Genomic DNA, 17,468 nt, shown 5'->3' on the forward strand with positions numbered 1-17,468 from the left:
TACTGAAGAGCAATGATATCAGTCTGCAGACTAAGGTGTACCTGATACAGGCCATGGTCTTTGCAATTACTTGTTGTGCATCAGAGAGCTGGACAGTGACTAGGGATGATAGGAGGATAGTTGAAGCCTTTGAGCTGTGGTGCTGGAGAAGAGTATTAAATATACCATGGACTGCTAGGAGAACAAATTCATCCTGGAGAGGGTGAAGCCAGCCTGATCCTTGGAGGCAAGGATTCTGAAGATTTGTATAACATACTTTGGACATGTTGCAAGGAGGGACCAGTCCTTGGAGAGGGACGTCATGCTTGGGAGGGTGGAGGGACAGCGCTGGAGAGGAAAATCCTCGATGAGATGAATTGATTCTGTCTCTAGGGTAATGGGGATAGGCATATTGGAGACAATAAAATTGGCAAGAGATAGAGCAGGGTTTAGGGCTGTTGTACATAGGGTCGATATGAGTTTCAGTTCACTCGATGGCACATAACAAAAACAAAAACAATAGACCTAGAAAGCAGTTATATCATGGGCAGCACCCTACAATCAAATGAAAAAAAAATTATTTCTTGCAATGAGAAATATATACAGATTAAATGATGGGTGAGAAGAGACATGATCTGTGGTGGCCCAGCGGCAAGAAGCTGCACTGCAATCCCAGAGGTGTGTGGTTCGAATCCACCAGATGCTAGGCTGCAGAGGAGGGATAATTTCCTCCTGTAACAGTCAGATCCTATTTGATGGTACATGCACATACACAAAAAAAAGTTAGAAATGAGTTTGTGGTTATTGAAACTATTTAGTGGGTTTCAAGATTTAATTAGACTTTTAAAATTAAAAAGTGTTAAAGATATCCTTTTAAAGACTAAAGTGTACCTGGTTCAAGCCATAGCATTTTAATTTGCTTCCTATGCATGTGAAAATTGGATGGTGAGTAAGGGTGACAGAGAATTTGTGTCTTTCAATTGTGGGATTGGAGAAGAGTACTGAATAACCCCATGGACTGCCAAAAGAACTAACAAATCTATCTTGGAGGAAGTGCAACCAGGGTCCTATTAGAGGCAAGGTTGATGAGATTTCATGTCTCATACTTTGGACATGTTGTTAGGAGGGGCCAGTTCTTGGAAAAAGACATCGTTTGGGAAACGTAGAGGCTTATTGAAAATGAGGAAGACCAACAACAAGATGCATTGACGTAGTGACTAACATTGAACCCAAGGATGGCAGACATGGTGTGGCAGACACTGGATAGGGCATGGTTTGACTTGTGGTGCACTTACTGTCACCTAACAACAATAATATTCTTTTATATCTGGTTTAAATTTTCCATAATAAAAAGCTTTAAAATGTTTCTGGAGTTAAGTGTGTAAATATGCATAATAAAGAGGGAAAAGTAGGACTTTTAAAAAGAATTTTAGATGAGAGATTGTAGACTTTTATGGTATATGTGAATCTCTTCATAAGAAACAGAATGTACAGTGACATAAAGTATATTATGAAATGTTAATTGTGTAACTCACAATTTTTATTAACTAATTCAATATTAACTTTAAAGGCTCCAAGTTTTATTCCTGCTTTAAGATTTTACTACTATCAATGACTTAAAAATGGAAAAAACCCCTCAGTGTATTTTAAAGGACATTTTAAGAGAAGAAGATATTGAACCAAATTTTGATAGCTAGCTAGCTAGCACTAGAATGTTGAAGATACAGCAAAGTAGCATTAAAATAATATATATCTATATGAATATATAAATAATGTGTATATGAATATATAAATAATATATATGAAATAAAGAATATATATATGGCACATAACAACAACATATGAAAGAAACTTGGCAACACTATGGACATGAGTAGGAGAAAGGTTTGTGGTCTCAGAGAATGATTCCATAGAGGATTTGAGTTGTGCATTGGGGAATTTTAATTAAGGCAGTGCCAAGTAATGAAGATGCTTAAAAGTGAGCTCTGACCTGGGTTTTAATAAGATGAGGTTCAGGGGAATAATCTAATATTGAAGAGGATGAGATGAATGCAGGGAGTTTTTTCATCTTTACATCAAGATTCAGTGGGTAGGTAAATTTAGGCCACTGGTCTTTTCATCTCTGAGTTTCTCTAATTTTCTTCCTCTCTCTTTTGTGCTCAGCTGCTTTCTTGGGAATACACAAACACATAAAGTTAGGTCTATGTACTTCCATTCATTGTATGTGTCACACTGATTTTGTACCTGGTACTGATGTTGCTGCAAAACCCTGAGATGCTTTTCATTTTAGAGAAGTTGCAGAGGGTTAATAAAACATTCAGTTCTGCTGGTACCTTGATGTGCTGATAACCCTTTGTGTGAGTGCATATGTTAAACTGAATGTGCTGTGCCTCCATTCTTTTGCCATGTACTATATTAAGACCAAAACCCCAAACCCCAAATTATATAAAACTATATAATAGCATAGAATTGTTATAGAATCATGTTCTGCTTCATTGTGACCCTATAGGACAGAATAGATCTATCCCTTGGAATTTTCAAGGCTGTAAATCTTCCTGGAAACAGATTGCCACATCTTTGTCCCATGGAGAAGCTGCTGGTGGGTTCAAACACCTGACTTTTTATTTACTAGCCAAATGCTTTAATTACTGCATCACCAAGTATACTATTAAGGCATGCAGTATGTGTTAAGAGCCTTCACCCCAGAATTTTCTTTTTCTGCTTACTGTAGTATATTATTTAATACTCTACAGTTGGAAATAAGTCTGGCACCTAACAGATCTGTCCAATTGTGGAAACTTATTAATATTCATCTTCAAGTGTATCTTTATATTTTTGGTAGACTATTATATATTCAAAGAAGAAAATTTTCTTCTAAATATATATATAACAAATGGCTTTGTGTATGTCTTTTTAAAGGTTACAGTGTGTTTAGTCTCTTGGTGATTCCAATCCAACAGATATAACGAAAGATCCTACCAAGGTAAACTACAGGAGTGTTAAGTACGGTTGAAAGTAATAATATTCATTAAGTGAATTAGTAATAAGGTTAGTAGTAGATTAATTAATTCTTCAGGGGAAAAGAAGTAATTTAATGAAAAATAAATTTCTTCTTTGCAGCCAGTTGATGATTATTAAGAGACTGTGTACAAGAGTGGCTAATAATGTAGTCACTAGAATCACACCCCAGGATCCAAACTGGAGTTCAGATACTTTTACTGGTGGGTAACTAAGGCTTATTACTGTGACTCTTTTTCTCAACCTCCTTGTCTGTAAAACAAAGAGAAGAATGCGCCATTCTTTAGATTAGCATGAGCGCTAAGCGATTTAATACAAAAACAAGCAAACAAAAGTTCATCAACAGTTCCTGGCACATTCTCAATAAATGGTAGTTACTGTTATGTTACTTATTTAATATAAGTTCCAGCACAGTGGATTTAATAAATGTGTGTGTGTCCCCCAGGAGGCCTGGGGGGAAGTTTAAATAATGTAAGCCACAAGAAATAAAATTTTGTTCAATTGAACAAATGCTCTGAAACAAAATCCATTGGCAGGAGGTTACTTTTAACTAGGGAGCAGCCCTGTTGGATAGAGGAGAATTGCCCATTGGGATTCTGGGACTGTAGGTCTTCATAAGAACAGAACACCTTTCTGCCACAGAGGGGTTGATGGGTTCAAACCACCAACCTTTTGGTTAGCTGACCAACATTTAACCCACTGTACCATAGAGATCTTGAACAACCTTTTCTACGTGATTTTTTTGCATGTACAGAAATTACTAAACAGTGCTCAACATCTTGAAGATTAATTTACATTATAATTCTGATGTAACACAGGCAACAAAAAGCTCCAAAGTACAAGTGTGCCTCATTTTATTGCACTTCATAGTTATTACACTTTTTACAGATTGAAGATTTATGGCAACTCTGCATTGAGCAAGTCTATTAATGTTATTATTTTTTAAATTTTTAAACATCATATCATGTCTATGTGTCATATTTTGGTAATTAATAGACTAACAAAACTCGGAACCACACTCATAGGCATTGACTTAATACTGATTCCTGGTGACACTCATCAGGTTTCTTGGCCTGTAGAGCTCACAGAAGGAGACTGCCCATGTTTCTCTGGTGAAGTTTGTGAATTCAAACTGCCAGAGAGGAGTGGCCTGTGAGTAAGCCGTGTTTAGCAGCACAACACGCTGTGGAGCTCAGAGTATAAACAGACCTTTCTTTTTTGTTTATTTGTGTTTTATTGATTATGCAAAAGGAAACTGACTGTGTGGCGAAAAACAAATTATAGCTAACATTGAGAAGAATGAGAATTCCAGAAAACTTAACTGTACTCGTACAAAACCTGTATGTTGACCAAGAAGCTGTTGTTCAAAAGTGGTAAGAATCTGCACTACAATCCCAAAGGCATGCAGTTCGAATCCACCAGCTGCTCGATGGGAGAAGAATGGGCAATCTCCTCCCATGCACTTAAACTGCCTCTGAGGCCCCATTGGAGGGTCAACTATGGGTTGATTCTGACTCTGTGGTACACAATAACAACAACAATATCCTAGAAAGAAAGATGCAAGTTATTACTATAGAAAGCAAATATCATGGAGAATAAATATCCCCAAGTAGGTATATAATGCTATTATACGTTTAATAGACTCCCAAATACAAAACTCAACTCCCTGCCATTATATAACTCACTTCAATCAAGTCAGAACCAACTCATAGTTGACCTGCCAGTGGATTTCTGAGGCTGTAAATCACTCAGGAGGATATTTCCTGTTTTTCGTGGTGGATCAAATCAGAGAGAAATGGCCTTTGGGTTAGCAGTGCATCTCCCTATGGACTAGGCAATAGGAAAAAATATGTAAGATTTATAAGACAGTATTTGGTCAAACATTCTTCTAGATAGTATAGCCCTGGCGTGTCCACTTGCTGTACAGAGGTAACTCGTGGTTGTTGTGAAGCTGAACACTGTGACACTACTGTGTCAAACGCGATAATGGTTACCCATGGTGGACAGGGTTTGGTGAAGCTCCCCGATTAAAAAAAGCTTGGAAGCTGGAGTGGCATCCACTTCCAAAATAGCTTGCCTCTCGAAACCCTGTGAACCTGGAGAAAAGATGAAAGTTACGCAAGTGTTCAAGTCTTTCATTCATAGGGTCACTATGAGGTGCCTATGGCTCGACAGCACTTAACAACAACAACAACATAGGTAAATTATTTCACAGTATTCTGATGAGCTTCAGTGAGTACTTAATTGCCCTGCAACTATATATAATGATTGTTGGTGAAAGCACCTGGCTTAATCAGGTCCCACTCTAAATAGTGTTTCCCATAGCAGTTTTAAATAGTTTTGCCATCATTTGTAAAATACTGAAACAACTTTAACCCAAAGCATTAACTCGTGAACTTTTTGTTCCTTACCTAAAACTTGTTCTTATAGTATGTACTTTAGTTATGACTAAGATTGTGAAGGCTTTGGAATCAGATACAGTGAGATTAAAATCTTGGTTCTAACAGGCTCAGAAACCCAGTGAGGCAGTCAGGATATTATATTAGCCTTTTTAGACCTCAGATTCCTGACCTGTAGCATACCTCTGTCACAACAGGAAAGATGAATGAGAGGATGCATTCTCAGTGACTGTTAGCTGTCATGCTGATAATGGCAGGCCTGTATCTAGTGATGCTTGATAACCAGCTACCTACTAAAGTCAAGTTAATTCCAACATAGTGACTCTCCATTAGGTTTCTGAGGCTTTAAATATTTACAGACAGATAGTTCCCATCTTCTCCCATGGAGAAGCTGGTAGATTTGAACCCCTGGCCTTTTGGTTGAGAGCACAATACATAATGCAGTACACCAGCAGGGCTCCTTAATTGTTTTCTCAGAGGTCTTTATTTCATTTAAGTAGGAACCTCACTAAGCATTTATCATTCTGCCTGCCACTCCAGGCATCAAACCAAAAGTTGCTGCCACAGAGACCTTCTGAAATAGAGGAGTTAAAAGCTACAAGCCGGTGAGCTCTGGTGGCCTAGTGGCAAGAAGCTCCACTGCAATCCTAGAAGTACGCGGTTCAAATCCACCAGATGCTCTGCTGGAGAAGGTGGGACAATCTCCTCCTGTACCAGTCAGATCTGATTTGATGGTACACACACACAAAATAATAAAAAATTTTAAAAAAAAGCTACAAGCCAAAACCAGAGCCCCACTGCTTTCCACGGTGACTGGCCATTATTCCTCAGTAAGTTTCCCTTGGCAGTTGTCTGCCATTTTTTTAAAAACTCTTTCTTAATGACTATATTTTCAGGCATGGGAGATTTCTAGAGGTGAAAGTAGCTTTGAAATTAAAATTGTTCCATTTAAAATTCTGAAATGGGATAATCACAGTCTTGATTTTTAAATATATGTCCTTTCATGGACCTGTCATTAAAATGTAGTTCTTTCCTGATTCAGTGATTTCTATGTAAGGGGAACAAGTCCAGCCTCAGGAATTTCTATTTTCAAGGAGTTTCAAAGGGTACAAATCATTGTTGGTCCAAGATGTACTTATTCATTTGAATAATCCTTATGCAAAGTCCAAATTGAGTACATTGAAATGGTACCATCATGCCCTCCAAAACTAATATTGATTACTGAAATGTACATTAAAGGGACTCCAAAGAGGACCAGAGTGAACCCGGGTATTGGCATTGTACAGAGCAGCATACTAACCATCTCAAACTCTATTGTACTTTGAAAAGATAATCTGGAAAATTTCAGTTTATCTCTTTTTTTAAAAAAAAAAAACCCAACCCTCAATTTCTAGAATCTCTTCCTTAACTGTATCTTAAATTCTATTTCCATGCCTCCTTCATATTTTCTTTTTCCATTAAAAATAGACTGGTTAGCCTTTCTTTATAAGAATATTTCATCGTTTTGGAGATGATACTTTTGGTCTTTTTTCCCCCTGAGCTAAACGTAGGGAGGATTTTTGCAAAACACGTTACAGGTACAGTTCCCTTTCTAGATTCTCACCCAACACACCTGAACCCTAGCCCCTGGCTTTCTCCTTTCTAGTAAAAGCTTTTAACAGGGTCATTTTCTATTAGAAAACTCATTTTCTGGCTCACTTCTGTCCATCACATGGGTTAAGTGCAATTTATTTGACAGTGAGTTGTTATAAAATAGGTGGTCCTTTTAACTGTTTTTTAGCCTTCAAAACTGTGAGTTTCTGGCTTTATTCATCACCATTGCTTACATAGGCCTGTGTTTTAATTTGATAGGTGATGGTGCCCAGTTGGATTTTGATGCCCTGTGTGGCAATGATGACACAGCCATGGCAACATTCATGAATTACTTTGAAGCAGAAGGGGGCCTGGGAGACCCTGGGGACTTCAGTGACATCCAGTGGACACTCTAGCATTTGATTTTTAACTGCCAAAATGAGAAACATTTAAAAACATTTAATTTACAAGACACAGTATAGTCTTCAGTACTGTATTAATACTGTTTATATCTTTAATTTATGTTCATGTTCTACCATGAATTTATAGATTTTTTTATAGATTATTCATGGATTTGCACTTTACTCTCACAGGTGTGTAGGGAAGGGTACTACAGAACATCTAAGGCATCTCAGAATGTATTAGGGATCCCTTTTACTTGGTGAAATGCCTCAAAATCCACTCAAAGCTATATTTTTACAACAGTATTTTTAAACATGACGTTAATCATATTGTATTGGCTTTGTTTTTCTTTTTTGTGCAATTTTTTTAAATGTGAGAATTTAGATATTTCCTTTATGTCTCATATTAATTTATAATAGTAGATGAGTATTATTTGGAACTTTTTATTCTTTGTATATTTCATTCTGAATTCACCATATGACTACACACCTAAGAAAATGATGAACACTTGAACATTTAAAGGGTTAGTACAATTATTCTTCTGATCAGAATGACTACTGTGTTGCTTCTTAGCAGAATTGGATAAGAAAAAAGCCAAGAATATTTTGAGATGGATTTTAAATAAGTTTTTTATTTAAAATTCAAGAGAAGAAAGATTGTATTTCAACTTTGCTTACAGGAAAGGAAGAACCTTTCCAAATATTGGTGATGTAAAATTCAATCTCAGTATTGTCGTTAGGTATCGTCGAGTCAAGCACAGCTCATAGTGACCGTATGAACAAAAGATCTGAATCCTATTCTATCCTGCACCATCCTCACACTTTCTGACACACAAGAGCCCATTGAAGCAGTCACAACATTGATCCACCTGGTTGAGGGTCTTCCTCTCATTTGCTGACCTTCCACCCTCACCAGCATCATGTCCCTCTCCAAGGAATAGCCCCTCCTTGCAACATATGCAAAGCATGTGAGGTGAGGTCTCATCATTCTTGCCTCCAAAGAACACTCCAGCTGCACCCTCTCTAAGACAGAGCTATTCATTCTCTTGGCTGTCCATGGGCTATTCAGTGCTCTTCTCCAACACCACAGTTCAACGGCTCAAAATTGTCATTATGGATAGGATAAGATTTTGATCCTGAAAAGCCTTATTTAATAGTTTTTGGAAGTAGAAACTGATCCAAGCAGATTCCATGTCTTGTGTATAGTCACACATTTAGTGATACATATTTTGATACTTAATGTATATAAAATAATTTCTTTCTACATATTCAAGAAAACAGTGGTTTCACTGGTTAAATGATTAATTAAAGGTCTCAGAAATTAATCCTGACCCTCTTGATTATTAGGTAATTGCAATTACCATTGTATGTAATCAAAGGTAATAATATAAATTATGAGTACATTTTTTTAAAACCCTAGGGCAGTAAGAACGAATTTAAAACCAATTATCCTGTTATGACTAAAAGTCTCCATAATGTGCTTAACCAGAAATTAATCCAGAAGGGACTCAAATTGAAGGTAAGAATTAAAAGTATTTATACAGAATATGTCTTCCCTTTTTGAAGATCATGGTTTCATACTACTTTATTTCTATTTCTTCATAGTTTGTTGTTGTTGTTGTTGTTATGTGTCATTGAGTTGTATGCAACTTACAGTGGCCCTGTGTACAAATATGAATTCTGCTGTATCCTCAGCCAACCTCATTATCTCTGACACACCTACTCCCATTAGCCTACTCACTGTGACAGTCCAGCTCATGCATAGTCTTCCTCTCCTGCACTTTCCCTTCACCCATCCAAACATAATGTCTTTTCCCGAGGACTGGTCCCTCCTTGAAACATGCCCACTCCTTGAAACATGCCCAGTGTCAGATAAAGCTTCAAAATCCTTGCCTTAAAGGAGCAGCCTAGTGTTACCTTCTCCAGGAAGAACGTGTTTGTTTTCCTAGAAGTTCATGTTATGTTCAGTACTTTTCTCCAGCAGCACTAGTCAAAGGAATCAATTCTTTTTCTATAATCCTTAGTCATTTTCCAGCTCTCTAGTGCAATTATGAAGATGATGGTATGGAATAGGCGCACCTTAGTCTCTAGATTGAACTCATTGCTCTTCATTACTCTGTAGAGGTCCTTGACAGCAGACTTTCCCAACGCAATTAGTTTTTTGATTTCTTGGCTGCTGGTACCAAGAGTGTTGATTGTGGAATTTACCAAATGTGTTCTCTTGTGTCTCACAAATACAAGTAAGATTAACTGAGGATTTAATGGGAGAAACATTCAAGCTTAGATGTGGGGTTCAAATCCAGTTTCATTACACATAATAAATGGCAATTTAACCATACATTGCAGGCTGAACTTCAAAAGGTCTGTTAAAATCAGTGGTAGCAGGATAAATCATTGCAGTTGAATGGCCCCAAAAACTGTCAGGGTGGATTGTCATGATGCAGGGGTTTGAGAGAGAATTTCTAGAAGCAAGCCATTGCCTCAAATAGACTTTTCTTTTTGCAAATGGCTGCAGGGCAAGGCTGCAGGGCAAGGGATTCAGGGCAAGGGCTGCAGGGCAATGGCTGCAGGGCAAAGGCTGCAGGGCAAGGGCTGCAGGACAAGGCACAGCAAGGGCTGCAGGACAAGGGCTGCAGGGCAAGGGCTACAGGACAAGGGCTGCAGGCTAGGGCTGTATGGCAAGGGTTGCAGGGCAAGGACTGCAGGGCAAATCCTATAGGACAAGGGCCTCAGGGCAAGGGCATCAGGGAAAGGGTGCAGTGCAAGGGCTGCCAGGCTAGGGCCTCAGGGCAAAGGCCACAGGTTAATGGATGCAGTGCAAGGGCCTCAGGGCAAGGGGGGCAGGGCAAGGGCTTCATGGCAAGGGCTAAAGGGCAAGGGCTGCAGGGCAAGGGCTGTAGGGCAAGGGCTTCAGGGCAAGGGCTGCATGGCAAGGGCTGCACAGCAAGGGCTTCAGGGTAAGGGTTGCATGGCATGGACTGCAGGGCAAGTGCTGCAGGGCAAGGGATTCAGGGCAAGGGATGCAGGGCAAGGCATGGCAAGGGCTGCAGGGCAAGGAGCACAGGGCAAGGGCTACAGGGCAAGGGCCTCAGGGCAAGGGGTGCAGGGCAAGGGATTCAGGACAAGGGATGCAGGGCAAGGCATGGCAAGGGCCGCAGGGCAAGGGCTGCAGGGCATGAGCCTCAGGGTAAGGGCCGCAGGGCAAGGGTTGCAGTGCAAGGGCTGCTAGGCAAGGGGTGCAGGGCAAGGGCTGCAGGACAAGGGTTGCAGGGCAAGGGATTCAGGGAAAGGGCCACAGGGCAAGGGGTACAGGGAACGGCATGGCAAGGGTTGCAGGGCAAGGGCCCGAGGGCCCGGGCCGAAGGGCAAGAGACACAGAGCAAGTCATGGCAAGGGCTTCAGGGCAAGGGCTCCAGGACAAGGGCTGCAGGCTAGGGCTGCAGGGCAAGTTTTAAATGGCAAGGGATGCAGGGCAAGGGCTGCAGGGAAAGGGCTTCATGGCAAGGGCTGCAGGGAAAGGGCTTCAGGGTAAGGGCTGCATGGCAAGGACTGCAGGGCAAGTGCTGCAGGGCAAGGGATTCAGGGCAAGGGATGCAGGACAAGACATGACAAGGCCTGCAGGGCAACGAGCACAGGGCAAGGGATGCAGGGCAAGGGCCTCAGGACAAGCGATGCAGGGCAAGGCATGGCAAGGGCCTTAGGGCAAGGGGCTCAGGGCAAAGGCCACAGGGTAATGGTCGCAGTGCAAGGGCCTCAGGGCAAGGGCCTCAGGACAATGGTTGCAGGGCAAGGGCTTCATGGCAAGGGATGCAGGGCAAGGGCTTCAGGGTAAGGGCTGCATGGCAAGGGCTGCACAGCAAGGGCTGCATGGCAAGGGTTAAAGGGCAAGCTCTGCAAGGCAAGGGCCTCAGGGCAAGGGCCTCAGAGCAAGGCTTGCAGGGTAAGGGCTGCATGGCAAGGATGGCAGGGCAAGTGCTGCAGGGCTTGGGATGCAGGGCAGGGCATGGGGAGGTCTGCAGGGCAAGAAGCACAGGCCAAGGGCTGCAGGACAAGGGCCTCAGGGCAAAGGGTGCAGGGCAAGAGATTCAGGGCAAGCGCTGCATGGCAAGGGCTGCAGGGCAAGGACTGCAGGGCAAGGGATTCAGGGCAAGGGATGCAGGGCAAGGCACAGCAAGGGATGCAGGGCAATGGCTGTAGGGCAAAAGCTGCCAGGCAAGGGCTACAGGACAAGGAATGGCAAGGGCTGCAGGACAAGGGCTGCAGGGCAAGGGCTTCAGGGTAAGGGTTGCAGGCTAGGGCTGCAGAGCAAGGGACTCAGGGCAAGGGCCTCAGGGAAAGGGCTGCAGTGCAAGGGCTGCTGGGCAAGGGCATCAGGGAAGGCACAGCAAGGGCTGCAGGACAAGGACTGCAGGGCAATATTCTCAGGGCAAGAACGTCAGGGGAAGGGCTACAGGGCAAGGGCTGCAGGGCAAGGCCTGCATGGCAAGGGTTGCAAGGCAAGGGCTGCAGGACAAGGGCTGCAGGGCAAGGGCCTCAGGGCAAGGGCCGCAGTGCAAGGGAAGCTGGGCAAGGGCCTCAGGGCAAAGGACACAGGGCAAGGGCTGCAGGGCAAGGGTTTCAGGGCAAGGCAAGGCAAGGGCTGCAGAGCAAGGCCTGAAGGGTAAGAGATGCAGGGCAAGGGCTTCAGGGCAAGCACTGCACAGTAAGGGCTGCAGGGCAAGGGCTGCAGGTCAAAGGCTACAGGGCAAGGGCTGCAGTGCAAGGCATGGCAAGGGTTACAGGACAAGGGATGCAGGGCAAGGGCCTCAGGGCAAGGGCTGCAGGACAAGGGCCTCAGGGCAAGGGCCTCAGGGAAAGGGCCGCAGAGAATGGGCTGCAGTGTAAGGGCTGCTGGGCAAGGGCCTCAGGGCAAGGCTTGCAGGGCAAGGGCATCATGGCAAGGGCTGCACGGCAAGGGCTGCAGGGCAAGGGCTTCAGGGTAAGGGCTGCATGGCAAGTATGGCAGGGCAACTGCTGCAGGGCAAGGGATGCAGGGCAAAGCATGGCAAGGTGTGCAGGCTAAGGAGCACAGGCCAAGGGCTGCAGAGAAGGGCCTCAGGGCAAGGGCTGCAGGGCAATGGCTGCAGGGCAAGGGATGCAGGGCAAGGCATGAAAAGGACTGAAGGGCAACGAGCACAGGGCATGGGCTGCAGGCCAAGGACCTCAGGGCAAGGGATGCAGGGCAAGGCACGGCAAGGGCCTCAGGGCAAGGGCCTCAAGGCATGGACCTCGGGGCAGTGGTTGCAGGGCAAGGGCTTCATGGCAAGGGCTTCATGGCAAGGGCTTCAGGGCCAGGGCTTCAGGGCAAGGGCTTCAGGATAAGGGCTTCACAGCGAGGACTGCAGGGCAAGAGCTGCACAGCAAGGGCTGCAGGGCAAGGCATGACAAGGGCTGCAGGGCAAGGAGCACAGGGCAAGGGATGCAGGGCAAGGGCCTCAGGGCAAGGGCTGCAGGGCAAGTCCTGCAGGAGAAGGGATTCAGGGCAAGGGATGCAGGGCAAAGGCTACAGGGCAAGGGCTGTAGTGCAAGGCATGGCAAGGGCTGTAGGAAAAGGGCTGCAGGGCAAGGGCTTCTGGGAAAGGTACTCAGGGGAAGGGCCTCTGGGAAGGGCTACAGTGCAACAGCTGCTGGGCAAGGGCCTCAGGGCAAAGGCCACAGGGCAATGTCCGCAGTGCAAGGGACTCAGGGAAAGGGCCTCAAAGCAAGGGTCTCAGGGGAAGGGTTGCAAGGCAACGGCTTCAGGGCAAGGGCTGCATGGCAAGGCTGCAGGGCAAGGGCTTTAGGATAAGGGTCTCAGGGCAAGGGCCTCAGGGCAGTGGTTGCAGGGCAAGGGCTTCATAGCAAGGGCTGCAGGGCAAGGGCTTAAGGGCAACAGTTACAGGGAAAGGGCTGCAGGGCAAGGGCCTCAGGGCAAGGGGTGCAGGGCAAGGGATTCAGGGAAAGGGATGCATGGCAAGGCATGGCAAGGACTGCATGGCAAGGGCTGCAGAGCAAGGGATGCTGGGCAAGGGCCTCAGGACAAAGGCCACAGGGCAAGGGTTGCAGGGCAAGGACTTCATGGCAATGGCCACAAGGCAAGGGCCTCAGGGTAAGGGCAGCAGGGCAAGTCCTGCAGGACAAGGGATTCAGGGCAAGGGCTGCAGGGCAATGGCTGCAGGTCAAAGGCTACAGGGCAAGGGCTGCAGTTCAAGGCACGACAAGGGCTGTAGGAAAAGGGCTGCACGGCAAGAGCCTCAGGGCAAGGGCCTCAGGAAAGGGGTACAGGGCACGGCATGGCAAGGGTTGCAGGGCAATTGCCACAGGGCACGGGCCGCAGGGCAAGGGACACAGAGCAAGGCATGGCAAGGACCTCAGGGCAAGGGCCACAAGGCAAGGCCTTCAGGGCAAGGGATGCATGGCAAGGGATTCATGGCACGGGCTGCAGGGCAAGGGCTGTAGGGCAAGGGATTCATGGCAAGGGATCCAGGTCAAGTGCTGCACGGCAAGGTCTGCAGGGCAAGGGCTGCAGGGCAAGGGCTGCAGGGCAAGGGTTGGAGGCTAGGGATGCAGAGCAAGGGACTCGGGGCAAGGGCTTCAGGGAAAGGGCCTCAGGGAAAGGGCTGCAGTGCAAGGGATGCTGGGCAAGGGCTTCAAGGTAAGGAATACACGGCAAGGAGTGCAGGGCAAGTACTGCAGGGCAAGGGATGCAGGGCCAGGCATGGTGAGGGCTGCAGGGTAAGGAGCACAGGCCAAGGGCTGCAGGGCAAGGGCCTCAGGGCAAGGGCTGCAGGGCAAGGGATGCAGGTCAAGGCATGGCAAGGGCTGCAGGGCAATGTCTGCAGGGCAAAGACTGCAGGGCAAGGGCTTCATGGGAAGGGCTGCAGGCTAGGGCTGCAGGGGAAAGGTTGCAGGGCAAGGGCTGCAGAGCAAATACTGTAGGACAAGGGCCTCAGGGCAAGGGCCTCAGGGCAAGAGCCTCAGCGAAATGGTGCAGTGCAAGGGCTGCCGGGCAAGGACCTCAGGGCAAAGGCCACAGGTTAATGGCCACAGTGCAAGGGCCAAAGGGAAAGCGGTGCAGGGCAAAGGCCACAGGGCAATGCGCACAGTGCAAGGCCCTCAGGGCAAGGGTTGCAAGACAACGGCTGCAGGACAAGGGCGGCAGGGCAAGGGCTGCAGGGCAAGTCCGGACGGACAAGGGATTCAGGGCAAGGGATGCCAGGCAAAGCACGGCAAGGGCTGCAGGGCAATGGCTGCAGGGCAAATGCTACAGGGCAAGGGCTGCAGGGCAAGGCACGGCAAGGGCTGGAGTAAAAGGGCTGCAGTGCAAGAGCCTCAGGGCAAGGGCTGCAGGGCAATGGCTGCAGGACAAAGGCTACAGGTCAAGGGCTGCAGCGCAAGGCACGGCAAGGGCTGTAGGAAAAGGGCTGCAGTGCAAGAGCCTCAGGGCAAGGGACTCAGGGCAGGGGCTGCAGGGCAAGGGCCACAGGGCAAGGGGTACAGGGCACGGTACAGCAGGGTTTGCAGGGCAAGGGCCACAGGGCACGGGCCGCAGTGCAAGGGACACAGAGCAAGTCATGGTAAGGGCCTCAGGGCAAGGGCTGCAGGGAAAGGCCCACAGGGCAAGGGCTTCAGGGCCAGGGCCACAGGGCAAGGGGTACAGGGCATGGCACGGCAAAGTTTGCATGGCAAGGGGTGCAGCACAAGGGCCTCAGGGTAAGAGCCTGGGGGCAAGGGTTGCATAGCAAGTGCCTCAGGGCAAGGGTTGCAGGGCAAGGGCTTCAGGGCAAGGGCCTCTGGGAAGGACTGCATTGCAACGGCTGCTGGGCAAGGGCCTCAGGGCAAAGGCCACAGGGCAATGTCCACAGTGCAAGGGCTTCAGGGCAAGGCTGCATGGCAAGGGTTGCAGGGCAAGGCTGCAGGGCAAGGGATTCAGGGCAAGGGATGCAGGGCAAGGCAGGGCAAGGGATGCAGGACAAGGGCTGCAGGGCAACGGCCTCAGGGGAAGGGCCTCAGGGCAAGGGCTGCAATGCAAGGGATGCTAGGCAAGAGCCTCAGGGCAAAGGCCACAGGGCAATGGCCGCAGGGCAAGGTTTGCAGGGCAAGGGCTTCATGGCAAGGACTGCAGTGCAAGGGCTGCAGGGCAAGAGCTTCAGGGCAAGGGAGGCACAGCAAGGGCTGCAGGGCAAGTGTTAAAGGGCAAGGCATGGAAAGGCTGCAGGGCAATGGCCACAGGGCAAGGGCCTCAGGGCAAGGGCTGCAGGGCAAGTGCTGCACAGCAAGGGCTGCAAGGCAAGGGATTCAGGGCAAGAGCCTCAGGGCAGTGGTTGCAGGGCAAGTGCTTCATGGCAAGGGCTGCAGGGCAATTGTTACAGGGCAAGGTCTGCAGGGCAAGGGCTTCAGGGCAAGGGCTTCAGGGTAAGGGCTGCATGGCAACGATTGCAGGGCAAGTGCTGCAGGGCAAGGAGCATAGGGCAAGGGCTGCAGGGAAAGGGCCTCAGGGCAAGGGGTGCAGGACAAGTGCTGCACGGCAAGGGCTGCATGGCAAGGGCTAAAGGAAATGGGCCGCAGGGTAAGGGCTGCAGGGCAAGAGCCACAGGGCAAGGGCTTCAGGGCCAGAGCCACAGGGCAAGGGGTACAGGGCACGGCATGGCAAGGTTTGCAGGGCAAGGGGCGCAGCACAAGGGCCTCAGGGTAAGAGCCTGGGGGCAAGGGTTGCAGGGCAAGGACTTCATGGCAATGGCCCCAGGGCAAGGGCCTCAGGGTAAAGGCAGCAGGACAAGTCCTGCAGGGCAAGGGATTCAGGGAAGGGATGCAGGGCAATGCATGACAAGGGCTGCAGGGCAAGGAGAACAGGGCAAGGGCTGTAGGGCAAGGACCTCAGGGCAAGTGATGAAGGGCAAGGTATGGCAAGGGCTGCTGGGCAAGGGCCTCAGGGCAAAGGCTACAGGGCAATGGCCGCAGAGCAAGGGCCTCAGGGCAAGACCTTTAGGGCAAGGGCCTCAGGGCAGTGGTTGCAGGGCAAGGGCTTCATGGCAAGGGTTGCAGGGCAAGGGCTGCCGGGCAAGGGCTTCAGGGCAAGGACTGCATGGCAAGGGCTGCATGGCAAGGACTGCAGGGCAAGTGCTGCAGGGCAAGGGATTCAGCGCAAGGGTTGCAGGGCAAGGCAAGACAAGGGCTGCAGTGCAAGAAGCACAGGGCAAGGGATGCAGGGCAAGGACCTCAGGGCAAGGGGTGCAGGGCAAGGGATGTAGGGCAAGGGATGTAGGGCAAGGCATGGCAAGGGCACCAGGGTAAGGGCTGCAGGGCAAGGGCTTCAGGGTAAGGACCTGAGAGCAAGGGCTGCAGTGCAAGGGCTTCTGGGCAAAGGCCACAGGGCAATGGCCACAGTGTAAGGCCCTCAGGGCAAAGACCTAGGGGCAAGAGCCTCAGGGCAAGGGTTGCAGGACCAGGGCTTCATGGAAAGGGCTGCAGGGCAAGGGCTGCAGGTCAAGAGCTTCAGGGCAAGGGCTGCACGGCAAGGGCTGCAGGGCAAGGGTTAAAGGGCAAGGCATGGGAAAGGCTGCATGGTGAAGGGCTGCAGGGCAATTGCTGCAGGGCAAGGGCTACAGGACAAGGGCTGCAGGGCAAGTACGGCAGGGCAAGGGCCGCAGGGCAAGGCACAGTGCCGCAGGCTGCACCAGTCAGGAGGAGCTTGTAAGCCTGAGGTCTAGGGTCTCGAAGAGGGAACACGAAGGTGGGTAGAAGTTCGGCAAAGGGACGATGAAAGAACACAAGACAGTCAGGTGATCTTGATGATTTTAATTCTAAGTCATTCTAATTCTCCTTCTTCTTTCTTCCTTTCCTTCTTTTCCTTTTTCGTTTCCTGCTTATTACATTTAGCATAATACATTTATATTCCATCTTTACAATAAAGGACTTAATCAACAGCCAGAAAAACAACAAAAGTAAGAATAAAGTTTACATTATTTTCTTGCACACAGCTATTCTTTATGATCATGGTTCCTTGGAGAGCATGAAAGGCTATTTTTTATGGTCATGGATCTTTGGTAATTGGAGAGCTTGGTAGACAATGGCTTTTCGC

General features: G+C 47.8%; 1 protein-coding gene across 1 annotated transcript in view; it reads left to right on the forward strand.

Moving 5' to 3' along the window:
* ARNTL2 (aryl hydrocarbon receptor nuclear translocator-like 2) overlaps positions 1-7,384 on the forward strand; it is an 81,993-nt gene extending 74,609 nt beyond the window's left edge. The window contains 4 exon segments of the mRNA XM_006903807.1: positions 2,899-2,977; positions 5,937-6,001; positions 6,177-6,226; positions 7,248-7,384. Coding sequence (XP_006903869.1) covers positions 2,899-2,977; positions 5,937-6,001; positions 6,177-6,226; positions 7,248-7,384 — 331 coding nt within the window.
* Positions 7,385-17,468: the final 10,084 nt, after the last annotated feature.

Source organism: Elephantulus edwardii, unplaced genomic scaffold (assembly GCF_000299155.1).
Source record: "Elephantulus edwardii isolate Elephantulus edwardi_28Jun2011 unplaced genomic scaffold, EleEdw1.0 scaffold00157, whole genome shotgun sequence".
Taxonomy (NCBI): Eukaryota; Metazoa; Chordata; class Mammalia; order Macroscelidea; family Macroscelididae; genus Elephantulus; species Elephantulus edwardii.